Source organism: Notechis scutatus, chromosome 6 (genome assembly GCF_049901735.1).
Source record: "Notechis scutatus isolate UNSWTSFEM ecotype Mainland chromosome 6, rNotScu1.2, whole genome shotgun sequence".
Taxonomy (NCBI): Eukaryota; Metazoa; Chordata; class Lepidosauria; order Squamata; family Elapidae; genus Notechis; species Notechis scutatus.
The window spans coordinates 24,808,822-24,824,469 of record NC_142014.1 but is presented as its reverse complement, the minus strand read 5'-3'; the positions used below and the strand labels follow the sequence as shown (position 1 = coordinate 24,824,469).

Genomic DNA, 15,648 nt, shown 5'->3' with positions numbered 1-15,648 from the left:
TGAATTTAACCAATAAAAGAATATTATTCTTAGAAGGCCATAACTTACAGAGGGGTGGCATGCTTTTTATGGGATGTTGGGAAAACTAGCCAGAAATATTTTCACAGACACCTAATCAGAGATTCATTATTGACTAACTGGAAGAAAATACGGAAAAACACTATTTAAAAATACCAATTTGGATCTCAACAATGGAGCGATGATTCACCCAAATAATCTGGATATTACTAAAATGATTAAATATAAGGACCTATTGGATACGCAAGGAAATCTGAAATCGTGGCAAGATCTTCAAGATCGGGGATTAAAAATTGATCAGCGGGCATATCTTCAAATTCAAAGTAGATATAATCAGGACAAGAAAGAATTTGGAATTAACAATAAACTCCAGCAATTAGATAACATTTTATTAGGATCAGGCAAAAAAAAAAAATTTTTTATAATTATTTATTAGAAGTAGAATTAGAAGAAGAAATTGTAAAGGGAACATGATAGCCTGGAGTAGGAATATAGGACGTAGTATCACCATAACAGAATGGGAAAAAGTCTGGGGAAGAAATAATAAAATTACAAAATCGGTAGCATACAAAGAAAATGCCTATAAAATATTTTATAGATGGCACCTTCCTCCTTCGAGATTAGCGAAGATGCACCCCAATATGAGTCCGAATTGCTGGAAATGCAAAAAGGGAACTTTCTTCCATATGTGGTGGTCTTGTACAGAAGCTCAAAAATATTGGCAGAAAATTAGAAATTGGCTGGAGGAAATGACAAGAGAACAGATCGAATTCAAACCAGAGTCCTTTCTATTAGGGATCTTTGATAAACAAATACCAAAAAAAAGTGAAATATATAATAATACATATTTTGACAGCGGCCAGATTGGCTTTGCACAATGTTGGAAACAGCCTCATGTTCCATCAGAGGAGATGATTATTCAAAAAATTTCAAGTTGTGCAGAAATGGACAAATTAACCTTGGCATTAAAAGATAAAGACACTTCAATATACTACAACAGCTGGAACTGCTGGTACAAATGGATAGACCAAAGATAGATTTCACATTAAAAGGCAAAAGAGGATAGGATAGGATAGAATCATAGTAGTGATATACAGATATATGTAAGGATTAAGTGTGTATATGGCATAAAATAAGGATAAAAAGGAGGTCTCACAAACTGTTGAAGATGAAAATGTTTTTAATTGTTTTCTATCCTTTTCTTTCTATGTTCTTCTTTTCTTCTTCTTTTCTTTTTCTCTCTTACATTTATGTATGTGTTGTTGGTCTGTTTTAATTGTAAAATCAATAAAAATTATTTTTAAAAAAGAATTACTTCTATTGGAGAATGTGACTTTAGAGGGTTGTTTCCAACTTCTAATATTGTGTGGTAATTCCAGGTTGGGTCAGATCTGGAATTACCATGGACTTTGCCAATTTGATGCTTTCCTAAATAAAAGAAATCTTTTTGAAGATGGACTTTGTTATTTTTCTTTTAAAATGGATTTCATTACTTGGAAACCTGACACATGGCTTTGGCTGACGTCATTTCGAAAGTTGACATACTGCTGGATTTGGAATCCTGTCCTCACTGCACTGACTTCCGTAGTTTCTCTCATGACTGGAGGAGGGGTCTAGGACCACCCAGTGCAGTCAGCTCAGCATGGCCAACTCACCACTGCCCAGTCGCCTCTGCCAACTCCATGCTGGCAAGTTGCCACAGAACAATTCAACACAGCCAATGCTCCACAGGGACAACTCACCATGGGCAGCTGGAAGAAGAGTGAGGAGGGCAGGTGGGCAGATGAGTGCGTGGGTGGGTAGAGTGCAGACTGGCCGTTGGTGGTGGTGGAGCTTCCCATTTTCACACCCCCATAATTGCCACCACACTGAGCTCCCAGAGTTCAGCATAGCTACAGCGGTGGTGGCGGTGGCAGGCTTTGGGACAATGGGATGCACCTGGCTGCTGGTGCCTCCTTGCCACCAGTCCCACCCACTGTTGCCACCAACAAATGGCCCAGGGCAACACCAGAGGTGGCAGGTGGCATGAAAATGGTATGCATCCAGCCTCATCACCTCTCTGCAGCCAACCCTGCCCACTGCCGCCACCACCAAACATCCGGAACACCATTGCTGCCAAATGGCTAGTGGCGGTGGTGAGGTGTGTGTGAAAAGTAAAAGTGACCAGCCATTATCTGCCACCAGTTGCCTGCCTGCCTGTCCAGCTGTCCATACAGTGAATTCAACACAACACAACACAACAGCAGCAACAGCATTGAACTGCCTCAGCCTTTTCATCTCCTTTTAATGACCTCATAATCCCTTGCGGGGTGGAGTGTCTAGGCAACTGAATGGAGCTAGCAGAGTGTTTACTGGCTGGATGCCCTTCCTGTCACCAATGTGGAGTTTTGTTCAGCAGATATATTCTCATTGTGCCCAGAGAGAGAAATATCTGCCTCTACCCAGGATCAAACTCACAGCTTCCTGATTGTGAGGCGAGAGCTCAAGCTCTAGGCCACTGCAATACTCCCATCAAACTGTGTCGGCCTATAGTAGAGACAAATACTATCTTGTCCCTGGACCCTAATGTACAGGGCCATTTGTCTTTTGACAGTGAGAGTGTCAGAGCTTTCCCATTGTTCCCAAAAAGCACTTTTTCTATTTCTATTTTTTTGGTGGCTGGCTAGGAGCAAAACTGGCATTACAATCCCTTGAAATTCCAGGATTGTGTCCATTAGCTCACTAGCTTAGAAGAACTACAAGAATAAAATATCAGCAATGTTACTTCTTTTTGTGTTCTCTAAGGATATCAAACAGAAATGGTTTTCACATAACACGTTGCTCTATTTCTTTGAAACTAATACTCCCCTCTAAGAAAGTCTTCAGGGGCATCTTGAGTTGTACTGTAGTGGTGGTCTCCAATAAAACGAAGAAGGACAGGAGAAGAACTTACTTCAGAGGCTCATCAAATCGAACTGTTGCAGCACAATGGAAGATCACGTTGACCTCAGAAAGCAACTCCTCCATGTCTTCAGAAGAGATGGCCAGGTTTGGCTTGGTGAACTCAGCACTGATGGGCTTAATCTTCTCATGGAAATTGGGCCACTCTTCCCGGACTCTATCAAACACCTAGAATTCGAGACAATGTTTGCTTGGCAAAGAAGAAAAATGCTCCAGGTTCCTCAAGTCAAAATCCACTAGGAATTAATTTATTTTACATTATTAACAGTAATCAAATGCTAGCCAATAGAGCCCAAATGACTGCTGAGCAGACTTTTCAACAATATGGATCTATTTAAGAATACCTGAGCTTTGGGTGTATCAGTGATGGGATTCAATTTTTTTTACTACCGGTTCTGTGGGCGACATTTGGTGGGCATGGCAGGGGAAGGATACTATAAAATCCCCATTCCTGGGGGAAGGTTACTACAAAATCCCATTCCCTCCCCACCCCACTATATAGAAGGAGAAGGAGAAGAAATAGAAGAAGGAGAAGAAATAGAAGGAGAAGAAGGAGAAGGAGAAAGAGAAGAAGGAGAAGGAGGGTGCTAGGAATATGAGTCACCTAACAGCTATTTGGGTTAGAAATATATAAACCAGGATAAACATTTTAAAACTGTATCTTTAAGAAAATGCAAAACTGTAGTTGGGTGTGGTTTCGCAAACGGCCATAAGATGGAGCCAGAAACCTGGGTTGTTTAGTCTGAGTCTCAGAAGAGAGTGTGTCTCCGTCTCTGTTTCCTTCTGTTGGAAAGTATTGCCGTTGCTCCATTTTTCCTAATTGACTGATATTCATGAATTTAATGTAAGTCTGATACTGAACTGTTTTTGACACTGGAATTTGATATTTGGATTATCCCTGGATGAAAACTGGCTGATTTTACCTGTGAATGACTTTGGACTGCCTACTTTGGACTTTGCTTAACGTTTCTGGAAGTAAAAACCTACATTTACTGTACAGTGTATCTGTGTGCTGTATGTGTATTATTCAAACACTCCTCTCAAATACGTCTCCCTGTACGCGCTCATTCTCCTAACGGGGAATTACCTCAACAGAGGGGAAGAAATAGGAGAAGAAGGAGAAGAAGAAATAGAAGGAGAAGAAGGAGAAGAAATAGAAGGAGAAGAAGGAGAAGAAATACAAGGAGAAGAAATACAAGGAGAAGGAGGGGAAGAGGAATTAGAAGGAGAAGGAGAAATAGAAGGAGAAAAAGGAGAATGAGAAGAAATAGGAGAAGGAGGAGAAGAAATAGAAGAAGAAGGAGAAGAAATAGAAGGAGAAGGAGGAGAAGGAGAAGGAGAAGAAGGAGAAGGAGGGGAAGAAATAGGAGAAGAAGGAGAAGGAGAAGAAGAAATAGAAGGAGAAGAAGAAATAGAAGGAGAAGAAGGAGAAGAAATAGGAGGAGGAGGAGGAGGAGGAGGAGGAGGAGGAGGAGGAGGAGGAGGAGGAGGAGAAGAAGAAGAGAAGGAGAAGAAGAAGAAGAAGAAGAAGAAGAAGAAGAAGAAGAAGAAGAAGAAGAAGAAGAAGAAGAAGAAGAAGAAGAAGAGAAGAAGAAGAAGAAGAGAAGAACTGGAGAGACCTCCTGCTGCCCGTTTCTTTTCCTTACCTTGCATTCCAGCAGATTCTGCACTCGGGTTTGCATGGAATGTTCACCTTTGGACCGCACACAAATGTAGATGGCTTTCACATTGTGGCAAGAGTGGAGAAGCTTCTCAACCAGGACTTTTCCCATAAACCCAGTGGCTCCTGTAACAAGGACTGACTTCCCACTGTAGTAAGTGCCAACCAAAGACACAGTGCCCTTCATTTCCAAGCTCTTGGTGGCAGGATCTAGCAGGAAAATACATGAAATCACGTCACTCAGTATTCAAATCTAACAGAACAACCTTTGAATCTGTCCTACGATGTGCAGCACTGCATATTGATTAATATGGATTATTGCAGATTAAAGCCATAATTGGAACACACACACACACAAACCCTACCTCAGAGGTGGTATTCAGCAGGTTCTGACCAGTTCTGGAGAACCAGTAGGGGAAATTTTGAGTAGTTTGGAGAACCGGCAAATCCCACCTCTGACTGGAGATTATACAGGATCCTTCCCCTGCCACGCCCACCAAGCCACGCCCACAGAATCGGTAGTAAAAAAAAATTGAATCCCACCAGTGATCTATCTCTATCTCTATCTCTACCTCTACCTCTCTCTCATCTGTCTATCTATCTGTCTGTCTGTCTGTCTGTCTGTCTATCTCTATCCTTCTCTCTCTCTCTTTCTCCCTCTCTCTCTCTCTTTATCTCTCTCTCTCATGTACATATAATGTATATAATGTATGAATATATACATATACATATACATATACACACACACACACACACACACACACACACACACACACACACAATATGTCCTTGTATGACCTTGTATGATTCCTGTTTTCCCCTGGATATTTCAACATAGTTTAGCAACATTGTTTAGCAATACAGATTCTATTCTTAATCTCTGTACCTTTTTTCCAACCACTGGTAAAACAAGTTCCAGGTTTGATAATATTCTGTGACTTCTTTCTGTTTAATTTTAAATGTAAGTCTATCCATTTTTGCACAATCTAGTATCTTAATTATCTTTTTGTCTTGTGGTGTTTCTTCAGTTTTCCAATATTCTGCTCTTAAGACATGTAATATTAAATACATACTTTTCTTATCCAATTTTTTCTGATATCATCCTAATAAAAACAGTTCAGGTTTAAAATCTACGTGTTTCCCTATTATCTTTTCTAGCCATCTGTGTATTTTTGCCCAAATTTTTTTTTTTGCTTTAACACAAGTCCACCACACATGGTTAAATGTGCAAAAAAAAAAATAATAATAATTAAATTTCCAACATTTGCTAGACATAGTTTTAAACATTTTAGCTAATAGTAACTGCCATCTATGAAACATTTAATATAAATTTTCTTTATAAGAAGTTGCCATTGTTAGTCTATAGTTAGAAGCCTGATCTTGAATGTCTCAGAAGATGCAACATCTGCTAAGACATTTCTTCGAACTGGAATCTGATCTGAAAAAGATTTAATCCCTGGAAAACATCTAGAGAAATCTTTGCAGCTTTCACGGCAAGGCATTTTACGAGTGGTTTGCCACTGCCTCCTTCCATGGCTAAGAGGGAGGGACTGGTCCAAGGTTATTCAGCTGGTTTGTGCCTAATGTGAGAAGCTAAGGGAACTTCGGACTGCCTGGTTAGCTGCTGCAAGAAGATTGCACAGGCTGACTACAAACATTCAGCAGTGAGCTACAACTGGTTTAACAACCAGTTCTGTTAGCTTGCGCTTGTACGCGCAGCATTCAAAATACAGCAATTAGAAGCAGCCCCAATAAGTAGAACAGCTGAGACAGGGAAATCAACTGTGCCGCTATCATGCCCCTGTCGGAATCTGATTTGGAGGGGGAGGCCGAACAGCTGACGGGGAGTGAGAGTGTGGCTCCATTGGCTGTGGAAGAAACTGGGGAAGGGAATTTATCTGGTATCATCGTGGCTTATCTGTGTTCCTGGCGTCTTCCCAACTGTGTGAGTGTTGCTGTGCTTTCAAGTCTGAAAGTCTTTCTCCTGTCCTGTCAAGTTAATTATTGCAGCTTTGTTTGTTTGGATTTTTAGTTACAGTTTGTATGTACCTTGTTTTGGACTGACTTTTCTGCAGTCAAAGGCCAAAGTTTTTCTCCAGCTGAAGGTAACCTGGACAGTGGGGGCAAAATTGGAGATGATAAAGGGACTCTTCTTGCTTATTTGACTGTGTTGCTTTTGTGCCACGCCCCGGGTCATCACAGCCACATGACTCAGCTGAACCAGAAAGAAGGAAATATAGGACAGGATAGGATGGGGGCAGGTGGGTGTGGCCAGCTGATGATCAGAACTACCGGTTCACTAGAACTGGTCTGAACTGACAGCAGCCCAGCACTGATCAACATGACAAAGTAATAACAGTGGTGCATTGGAAAATTTGCAATAGCATCTTTTACTCTTCACACGGTAGCAGTGTTATTTTCAATTTTACACCATCAAACAACAACAATTCCTTTTCCCATGACCTGGGGAAAGATTCCATAGGTGGATAAAAATACCAAATCCATTACTTCTCTTTGCACTTAGTCATCCTATTCATATTTCCCTCTGTCTTGCTAATTTGCTAAAAGATATTTAAGTGGAAATGGGATATATTAGAATTGTATTGTATAAAACAATGTTTTATCTGCCTTGTAAAAATTTATAATGGAAAGAGGTTTAATGATGTTTTGTTTGTCTTTAAAAATTAATAAAATTTGTTTCAAAAAAAAAAAATACCAAATCCAGTATAAACATTTGGCTGGCTGACTCTGCAGCCAACCCTAATCATAATAGTTCTCGCTTACTGATTGCCTTTTAGAGTGACCGTTCGGGTTAGGAAGAGGATGAAAATATAACTATGCAACCAATTCTCACATTTTGCAGGTGTGTAAAGCACAGGAGAGCTGATGTTGGACCATAAGGACAGTGTTAACTAAAGGCTAATGTCAACTTTGAAGTGAACCTGGCTGAAGCCATCTTCTGCTGTGTTATAGTTGCCACGGAGCCTGAGAGGGGGAAGGGAGGGGGAAGTAGATAGCCTGGCTAGCAGTCAAAACAAAAAGTTTTCCTGTGGGAACCAAGGTCATCATAATAGGTTGCTGCTGAAGGAGGAAGAGGAGTGACTAAGTAGCCTGCCAGCTATATTCATTGGACCAGTGATATCTGGGAGGGGGGATTTTTGCTCTTTTAATTAGGTTGAAACTGTGGGAACTTTTAGAGTTGGTTTTCACTGGCTATGATATACCCAATAAACATGTTTTTTGAGGAATCTACCTCCCACAGAGTTTTGCTTTCAATGAGTATGTTACTTGGAATGCTGACAGCTAGTTTGGGAATGAACTCCAGAGCTAGCCTAAGAAAGAAACTAGATTGTCTTAATCACCTGGTTCCAACCTGTCCCATTCATTCAAGTCCACCTTCAACATGCTTTCAGACAACTGACTTCAAAGAGAAACCAAGTGTCATCAGCATAAACCATGGCAAAGGTTCTTTCCACTTGCACCATTCCTTCTACCCAGTTCCTACAAAGTATATCATGTTTGGAGAAAAATAATCTACCCTTGATGGTTGAGTGAATGCTGTCCCCATCCCACCCTCCAATATTTGGTTAAGAGTACAAATGTCTCCCCAGTAAGTCCAAAATTCAGTGTGTTATACCCCTCTGCCTATCAGGAAAGCAATGATAGAATTAGATTTAGAATTAGAATTTTTTTATTGGCCAGGTGTGATTGAACACACAAGAAATTTGTCTTGGTGCAAATGCTCTCAGTATACCTAAAAGAAACGATACATTCGTCAAGAGTCAAGTATCATCAGGTACAACACTTAATAATAGTCATAGGGTACAATAAGCAATCAAATCATACTAGGAAACAGTCAATATAAATCGTTAGGATAGGGTAGAATAGGTAGAATAGAACAGAATAGAATTCTTTATTGTCCATGTGTGATTGGACACACCAGGAATTTGTCTTGGTGCAAATGCTCTCAGTGTACATAAAAGAAAAGATACCTTCGTCAAGAGTCAAGAATCATCAGGTGCAACACTTAATGATAGTCATAGGGTACAAATAAGCAATCAAATCATACTAGGAAACATGTCAATATAAATCGTAAGGATACAAGCAACAAAGTTACAGTCCTACAGTCACAAGTGGGAGGGGATGGGTGATAAGGAGTGATGAGATGGTTAATAGTAATAGTAGTGCAGACTTTGTAAATAGTTGGACAGTGTTGAGGGAATTATTAAACCATCCTATATGAACAGAATAGAATGACAGAGTTGGAAGGGACCTTGGAGGTCTTCTAGTCCAACCCCCTGCTGAGGCAGGAAATCCTAGTATCATTTCAGACAAATAGTTATCTAATCTCTTCTTAAAAGCCTTCAGTGTTGGAGCATTTACAGCCTCTGGAGGCAAGTTGTTTCACTGATAGATTGTTCTAACTGTCAGGAAATTTCTCCTTAGTTCTAAGCTGCTTCTCTCCTTGATTCGTTTCCATCCATGGCTTCTTGTCCTGCCCTCAGGTGCTTTGGAGAATAGCTTGACCCCCTTTTCTTTGTGTCAACCTTACATTGAGTTTCATTTTATTAGACAGCGCCCAATGTTCAAATCGGTCAAGATCCTTCCGTAGCTTAAGCCTATCTTCTGGAGTCTTGGCTGTTCCTGTCAGCCTGATATCGTCTGCAAATTTGATGGGTTACCCATACACCCCCTCATCCAAATCATTGATGAAGATATTGAAGAGTACTGGGTCTAAAACAAAGCCTTGCATACTCCTTACTATGATTGGTGCACAGCATTCTTCCTCACTGACCTGGCCTTGAAGACCAAGCGAAGTTCCTTACCCACAGCAAGGGGGGATGGCTTCTTCTCACCCAGGTTAGAAAAAACTCCCCAGACCATTCAAAAGGAATCATTCCATACATATTTGTTTATTGGCCTACTTCCATTTCCCAGAGCTCCTGATTCCTTAATGACCCAGTGTCTTACAAATAAAAGGAGAAAAGCACAACAGATAGGAACAAGTCATAACCAACCAGAAGATTAATTCAATGACTATAAAACGAAGCACCAGTTACTTACCGGATAGGTAGATCTTTATTACCTTATTGTCTTTTTTCCATGAATGACAGAGATGAATTTTTAAATCCTCATTTATATAATAGGTGTGGCCAGGACAAAATCCTTGCAGCAGCTATTAATCTAATATTCTTGATTACACAGTCTTTGACGTTGCAAAATTTAGAAGACAAAGGTTGTTTTTAAACAAGGACACTTGCAACTCTGTTAATCTGCATCTGTAAATAAAACAATTAGTTCTGGCACAAGCTGCTGTCTTGAGCTGGTGGGCCATGAGAAAATTTTGATGGGCTGCAGAGAAATCTCACCCCCAGAGCACTCCCCTAAAGCAATTAATCCAGGCTATGCAGAAACACAAGGCTGCGCAGCCCACATGGCCTGCAGGAACCCGCCCACTCACCCCTTACCTGGCAAATTTGCCTGCTAAATTGCTATTTTTCTTTTTTCTGACAATCATCTGTTCTGCTGTGCCAGGAGATTTAGATGAGCTAGGAAGGAGGAAATGGTTGGATTTCTTGCTTTCTAGCTAGTCTAGTGCTTTTAAGCACAACCGAACCTGTCATGCCCCTGATGGAGACTGACTCTGAGGGAGAGGAGGAACAGCCAACAGGGAGTGGAAGTGTGGCTCCTGTTGAGGTAATTCCCCATTAGGAGAATGAGCGCACACAGGGAGACGTAGTGAGAGTAGTGAAGAATAACACACATACAGCACACAGCCAAAGTATAGTAAAATGTAGGTTTTTACTTCCAGTAAAATGGTTAATCAAAGTCCAAACACAGTCCAAGTCATTCATGGTTAAAGCAGTCAGTTTTCAGTCCAGGGATAATCCAATAACAAAGTCCAGTATCAAAAATAGTTCAGTAACAAACTGACATCAAAGCCAAGAAGAACTATGATCAGCAACAATCAATAGGAATGGCAACACTCTCCAGAACAGGGGTGGGCAAACTACGGCCCGCGGGCCACATCCGGCCCGTTGGTCTGTCCAATCCGGCCCGCCCCTGAAAAAAAATCGCTGGGCATGGCGTATTGCCCTGCGCCGCGTGGACCCCAAAGCTGCAAAACAGTGCGGAGCGCTCTCAGGGTAGGAAAGAAAAGAAGAACTTTGCAAAGGCCTCGGCTAGGAGTTTGAAATCGCCTTCGAGTGCGACCTCTCCGAAGGTGAGTCCCCGCCGATCCCCCTTTTTTTCCGGGGCTTCCAGGCTTAAACTTTGCAAAGGCAAAGTTTGCAGGCGGGAGCGTCTTCCGGCCGAGGAGCGGGAAGGGTTCCGCCCGGCGGGCGGGCTGGGAGCGGCTGCTGGGCGGGCTGCTTGAGCGGGCTGCTTGGAGCCACCTAAAGCTAGGCCGCTGCTGGTGGAGCCTTGCCCTGCCTTGGTGCCCCATTTCCCGGCTCGGCGGTCCTGCTCGGGCGGCACTTTAAAAGCCTGCTCCCAGCACCCGAGCAACTTCCCAGCAACTTGCGGCTTCCTTTTTCCTCGCGGGCGCTCGTGCCTGGCCCCGAGCTGCATGGCGGAGGGGAAGCCCGGCGGGCGGGCGGGCTGCTTGGAGGAGGCGACCCGGCGGTGCTCCGGCAGCAGCAACAGGCAGTTCCGCCCGGGCTCTGCTCAGGTGTCCTGCTGGGGCTGTCAGGAGTTGCTACCGCCAGTGCAGCTCCGCGCGGCTCCAGTCCCGTGTTGCCTTGGGAAGGAAAAGGCAAAACCAGGAGCCGCTGAGCCTGAGCCTCCAGTGCCGCTGCTGCCATTGCAAAGCACCGCCCTGGCTCTTCCTTTTTGCCTTTCCCTTCCCGAGGCAACGCAGGACTGGAGCCGCGCGGAGCTGCGCCGGCGGTAGCAACTCCTGACTCAGGGGGCCTCCGAGGGGAGGGGAAGGAGGAGAAGAGGGGGGGAAAGGGTGGGGGGGCGATTCCCCAAAAATCTTGTGCTGACCCGGCCCGTCTGTCAAATTTTAAAAGTCAATGCGGCCCCCGAGCCAAAAAGTTTGCCCACCCCTGCTCCAGAACAACAGAACAGAATAACCCAGGTTTTTGGCTCCATCTCATGGCCGTTTGTGGAATCACACCCAATTACAATTTTAGCATTCCCTTAAAGAGACAGTATTAAAATGTCTATCCTGGTTTATATATTTTCCAACCCAACTGTTAGCTGACTTACATTCCTAACAGCTCTGGAGGTTGTGGAGGAGGCTGGGGAAGGGCAGAGACCGGGTGAGCAGTCAGAGGAGGACCCAGGCCCATCCCTATCCATCCTGGGGCATGCAGGGAGGAGAGGATAAGGGAGAGACTGTTAGGAATATAAGTCACCTAACAGCTATTTGGGTTGGACAATATATAAACCAGGATAGACATTTTAATACTGTCTCTTTAAGAGAATCATAAAAGTGTAATTGGGTGTGGTTTCTCAAACGGCCATAAGATGGAGCTAGAAACCTGGGTTGTCTTAGTCTTAGTCTCAGAAGAGAGTGTGAGTCAGTCTCTGTTTCCTTCTGTTGGAGAGTTTTGCCGTTCTTCCTAATTGACTGATATTTTTTGGATTTGATGTAAGTCTGATACTGAACTGTTTTTGATACTGGAATTTGTTATTGGATTATCCCTGGATTGAAAACTGACTGCCTTACCTGTGAATGACTTTGGATTGTGTTTTAACTTTGCTTAAAACCTTTATTGGAAGTAAAAATCAACATTTACTGTACAGTGTATCTGTGTGCTGTGTGTGTATTACACTACTCTCAATACATCTCCCTATATGCGCTCATTCTCCTAACAGGGAATTACCTCAACACTGGTTATGGGCCCAGGCCATACCAGGCTCAGATAACTGAGAGTTAGTGTGAATGCACAGTACTGTATACAGACAGCTGTTTACTGTTTAGTTGTGGGTTACTATCCTGGTAAAGATGGCACAAGACACTTCAACAAGACTATCACTGATAACCCGGTTGGATGGAACAAACTATGTTTCCTGGCCTATGAAGTGCACTCTACTTCTGCATAGAGAAGGTTTATGGAATGTAGTTCAAGATCCACTGGATGTTAATGCTTGGGATCCAGCTAATGAGGACGATGCCAAGAAGCTTGCTGACTTTAAATAGAACAAAAAAAAAAAGCTCTTTGTATAATTGGACTAACACTGAGTGACCAGCAGCTAGTCCATATTCATGGAGAAGAGTCTGCTGCTAAGTGTTGGGAGAATTTGAAGAGGATTTATGTTCGTGACAGTGTAGGTGCACACATACATCTTACACGTAAACTGTTTAGAGCACATCTTCTGAAAGGTGGAGATATGTTAGCTCATTTGAACTTCATGAACAGAACTTTTCAAGCACTACATGAAAAGGAACTGATATTTTCAGAGCTGCATCAAGTTTACATCATTCTTTCCTCATTGGATGAAAGTTATGATGATTATGTATCTTCACTGGAAGTCCTGTCCAGAGATAAACTGACATTGACTGACATAACTGGAAGGTTGTTAGAAGAAGCAAGAAGACGGCTGGATAGGGACCAACTGAGGAAGGAACAACCACAAAAAGAGGATTTGTCTTCAACTGCCTATACTGTTAGGAAATGTTTTTCTTGTGGGGCTAGGGGACATATAGCTAGATTCTGTAAGAAGGGAAAACAACAGAATACTGGTAAACACCAGTAGGCCAAGAAGAATGTTAGTTTAGCTATGTCTAGCAATTCAACTGTAAACCATGATTTGTGGGTTATTGATAGTGGAGCATTGCAATGCATTACTAAAGATAGAAAAAGGTTTGTAAAGAGGTCTATGAGTAAACAACATGTATCATTGGCAAATGGATGGAAGATTAATGCATCTGGTGAAGGTACTGCATATTGTTCTTGTATAAACGAACATTTAACTATGTTATATGTACCTAAACTGAAATGTAATTTGTTATCAGTAAGGGCTTTAGTTAATCTTGGTTATGTAGTAACCTTTAGGGGAGATAACTGTATAATAGAGAAAGAGGGCAAAAGTGTTACTGCTACTTTAAAGAATGATTTATATGTGATACATGATGATCAGTTGAAGATGGCTAACTCAGTTTATAACAATGTTAAGCCACATGATGAATGTATACATTTACTACTTAGACGTCTAGGGCACATTAATTTCAAAATGCTCAAACAAACTGTTGAATTGTCAGAGGGAATAAAATTGAAACCTTGTAGCAAGTATTTACACTGTAATGCTTGTAGCCAAGAGAAAAGTAAGGTTACTCCTGCAAATAGACTTAATGGGTTTAAGACCAAAGAACCTTTAGAGGTTGTGTTTGCTGACATAATTGGTCCTAAGAAACCAAGTTTAGGAGGTGCCTGTTATATTTTGAGTATTATGGACCATTACTCACGATACGGGTTCTGCTATCTTATGAAAAACAAAACAGAAACATTCCAACATTTCTTTAACTGGCTAAGGTTTGCTGAGAGAAAAATGAAAAGTAAAGTAATTACTTTAGTTACTGATAATGGGACTGAGTTTGTTAACAAAAGATTCCAAACTATGTTGAAATTGGCTGTTGAGCATAAACATTCTACACCTTACAGACCACAACATAACTCATTTGTAGAATGAAGAGGACAAACATTATAAGCCATGGCTTGTACTATGTTATCTGATTCAGGTTTGCTTGAAACACTGTGGGGTGGGGCCATAATGTGTAGTAACCCTGTTTTAAACAATGTAGTTAATACAACAACTGGTGAATTGCCATTCACTCGTTGGCATGGCAGAAAACCAAATTTAAGTTACTTACACACATTTGGAGCTCCAGCATGGGTGCATATTCCCTCACAAGTAAGACTGAAAGGGCAACATAGAGCTAAGAAGTTATTTTTTGTGGGTTATGAGGCCAACCATAGATCGTTTAGATTCTGGGATCAAGGCACAGCTCATGTTTATTGTAGTGCTAATGCAAAATTTCTTGAGCACGTTGGGTGGAATAAACTGGAACAGGAATCCAGTAATGATATTATTATTGACACCCAAACAGTCCCTAAAGATAAAATAAGTAAACCACAAATAGCCATTAAAGAGGAAGAACAGGAGGAAGTAGTAGGACAGACACAGGAGAAAATAGGAGAACAGGAGAAGGTGGCATGTTAGGAATATAAGTCACCTAACAGGTATTTGGGTTGGAAATATATAAACCAGGATAGACATTTTAATACTGTCTTTTTAAGGGAATGCAAAAACTGCAATTGGGTGTGGTTCTGCAAATGGCCATAAGATGGAGCCAGAAACCTGGGTTGTTTAGTCTCAGGAAGTCTCAGTGAAGTCTTAGTGAGTCTCTGTTTCCTTCTGTTGGAAGAGTTTTGCCGTTTGATTTTTTTGATTTTTCCCTATTGACTGTTATTCTTTGATTTGATGTAAGTCTGTTACTGAACTGTTTTTGATACTGGACTTTGATTATTTGGATTATCCCTGGGCTGAAAACTGACTGCTTTAACTGTGCTTGACTTGGACTGTGTTTGGACTGTGCTTAAATGTTTATTGGAAGTAAAAACCTACATTTTTACTGTACAGTGTATCTGTGTGCTATTTGTGTATTATTCAAACACTACTCTCACTACGTCTTCCTGTATGTGCTCATTCTCCTAACGGGGAATTACCTCAACAAGGCACAGGGAAGTCCACCAGTTAGCCCTGTAATACCAAGACATTCAACCCATGTAACATGACCACCTGATAGATATCAGGCTAGTGTTGTATGCCAAGTGAATACAGTTCCAAGTAACTATAGTGAACTAAAACTGTATCCAGCTAAGGATCAGGCTGCTTGGCAGAAAGCAATGGATAAGGAACTGGAATCATTAAAAAGTCTGGAGGTATATGAAAATGTTAAGTTACCACCAGATAAACATGCCATAGGGTGCAAAAGGATATATAAGCTTAAGACAGGTGTAGATGGGACTGTTACCCATAAAGCCAGGTTAGTAGCACAAGGGTTCAATCAGACAGCAAAT

The 15,648-nt window shown here is 41.7% G+C and overlaps 1 protein-coding gene across 1 annotated transcript in view; it reads right to left on the bottom strand.

The window, feature by feature from the left end:
* LOC113419739 (fatty acyl-CoA reductase 1-like) overlaps positions 1 to 9,753 on the bottom strand; it is a 28,609-nt gene extending 18,856 nt beyond the window's left edge. Inside the window, exons 1-3 of the mRNA XM_026679284.2 lie at positions 9,683 to 9,753; positions 4,605 to 4,828; positions 2,951 to 3,126 (exon numbers count right to left, since the gene is read on the bottom strand). Coding sequence (XP_026535069.2) covers positions 2,951 to 3,126; positions 4,605 to 4,805 — 377 coding nt within the window. The 5' untranslated portion in view covers positions 4,806 to 4,828; positions 9,683 to 9,753. The remainder of the gene's footprint in view (positions 1 to 2,950; positions 3,127 to 4,604; positions 4,829 to 9,682) is intronic.
* Between the last annotated feature and the right edge of the window lie 5,895 nt (positions 9,754 to 15,648).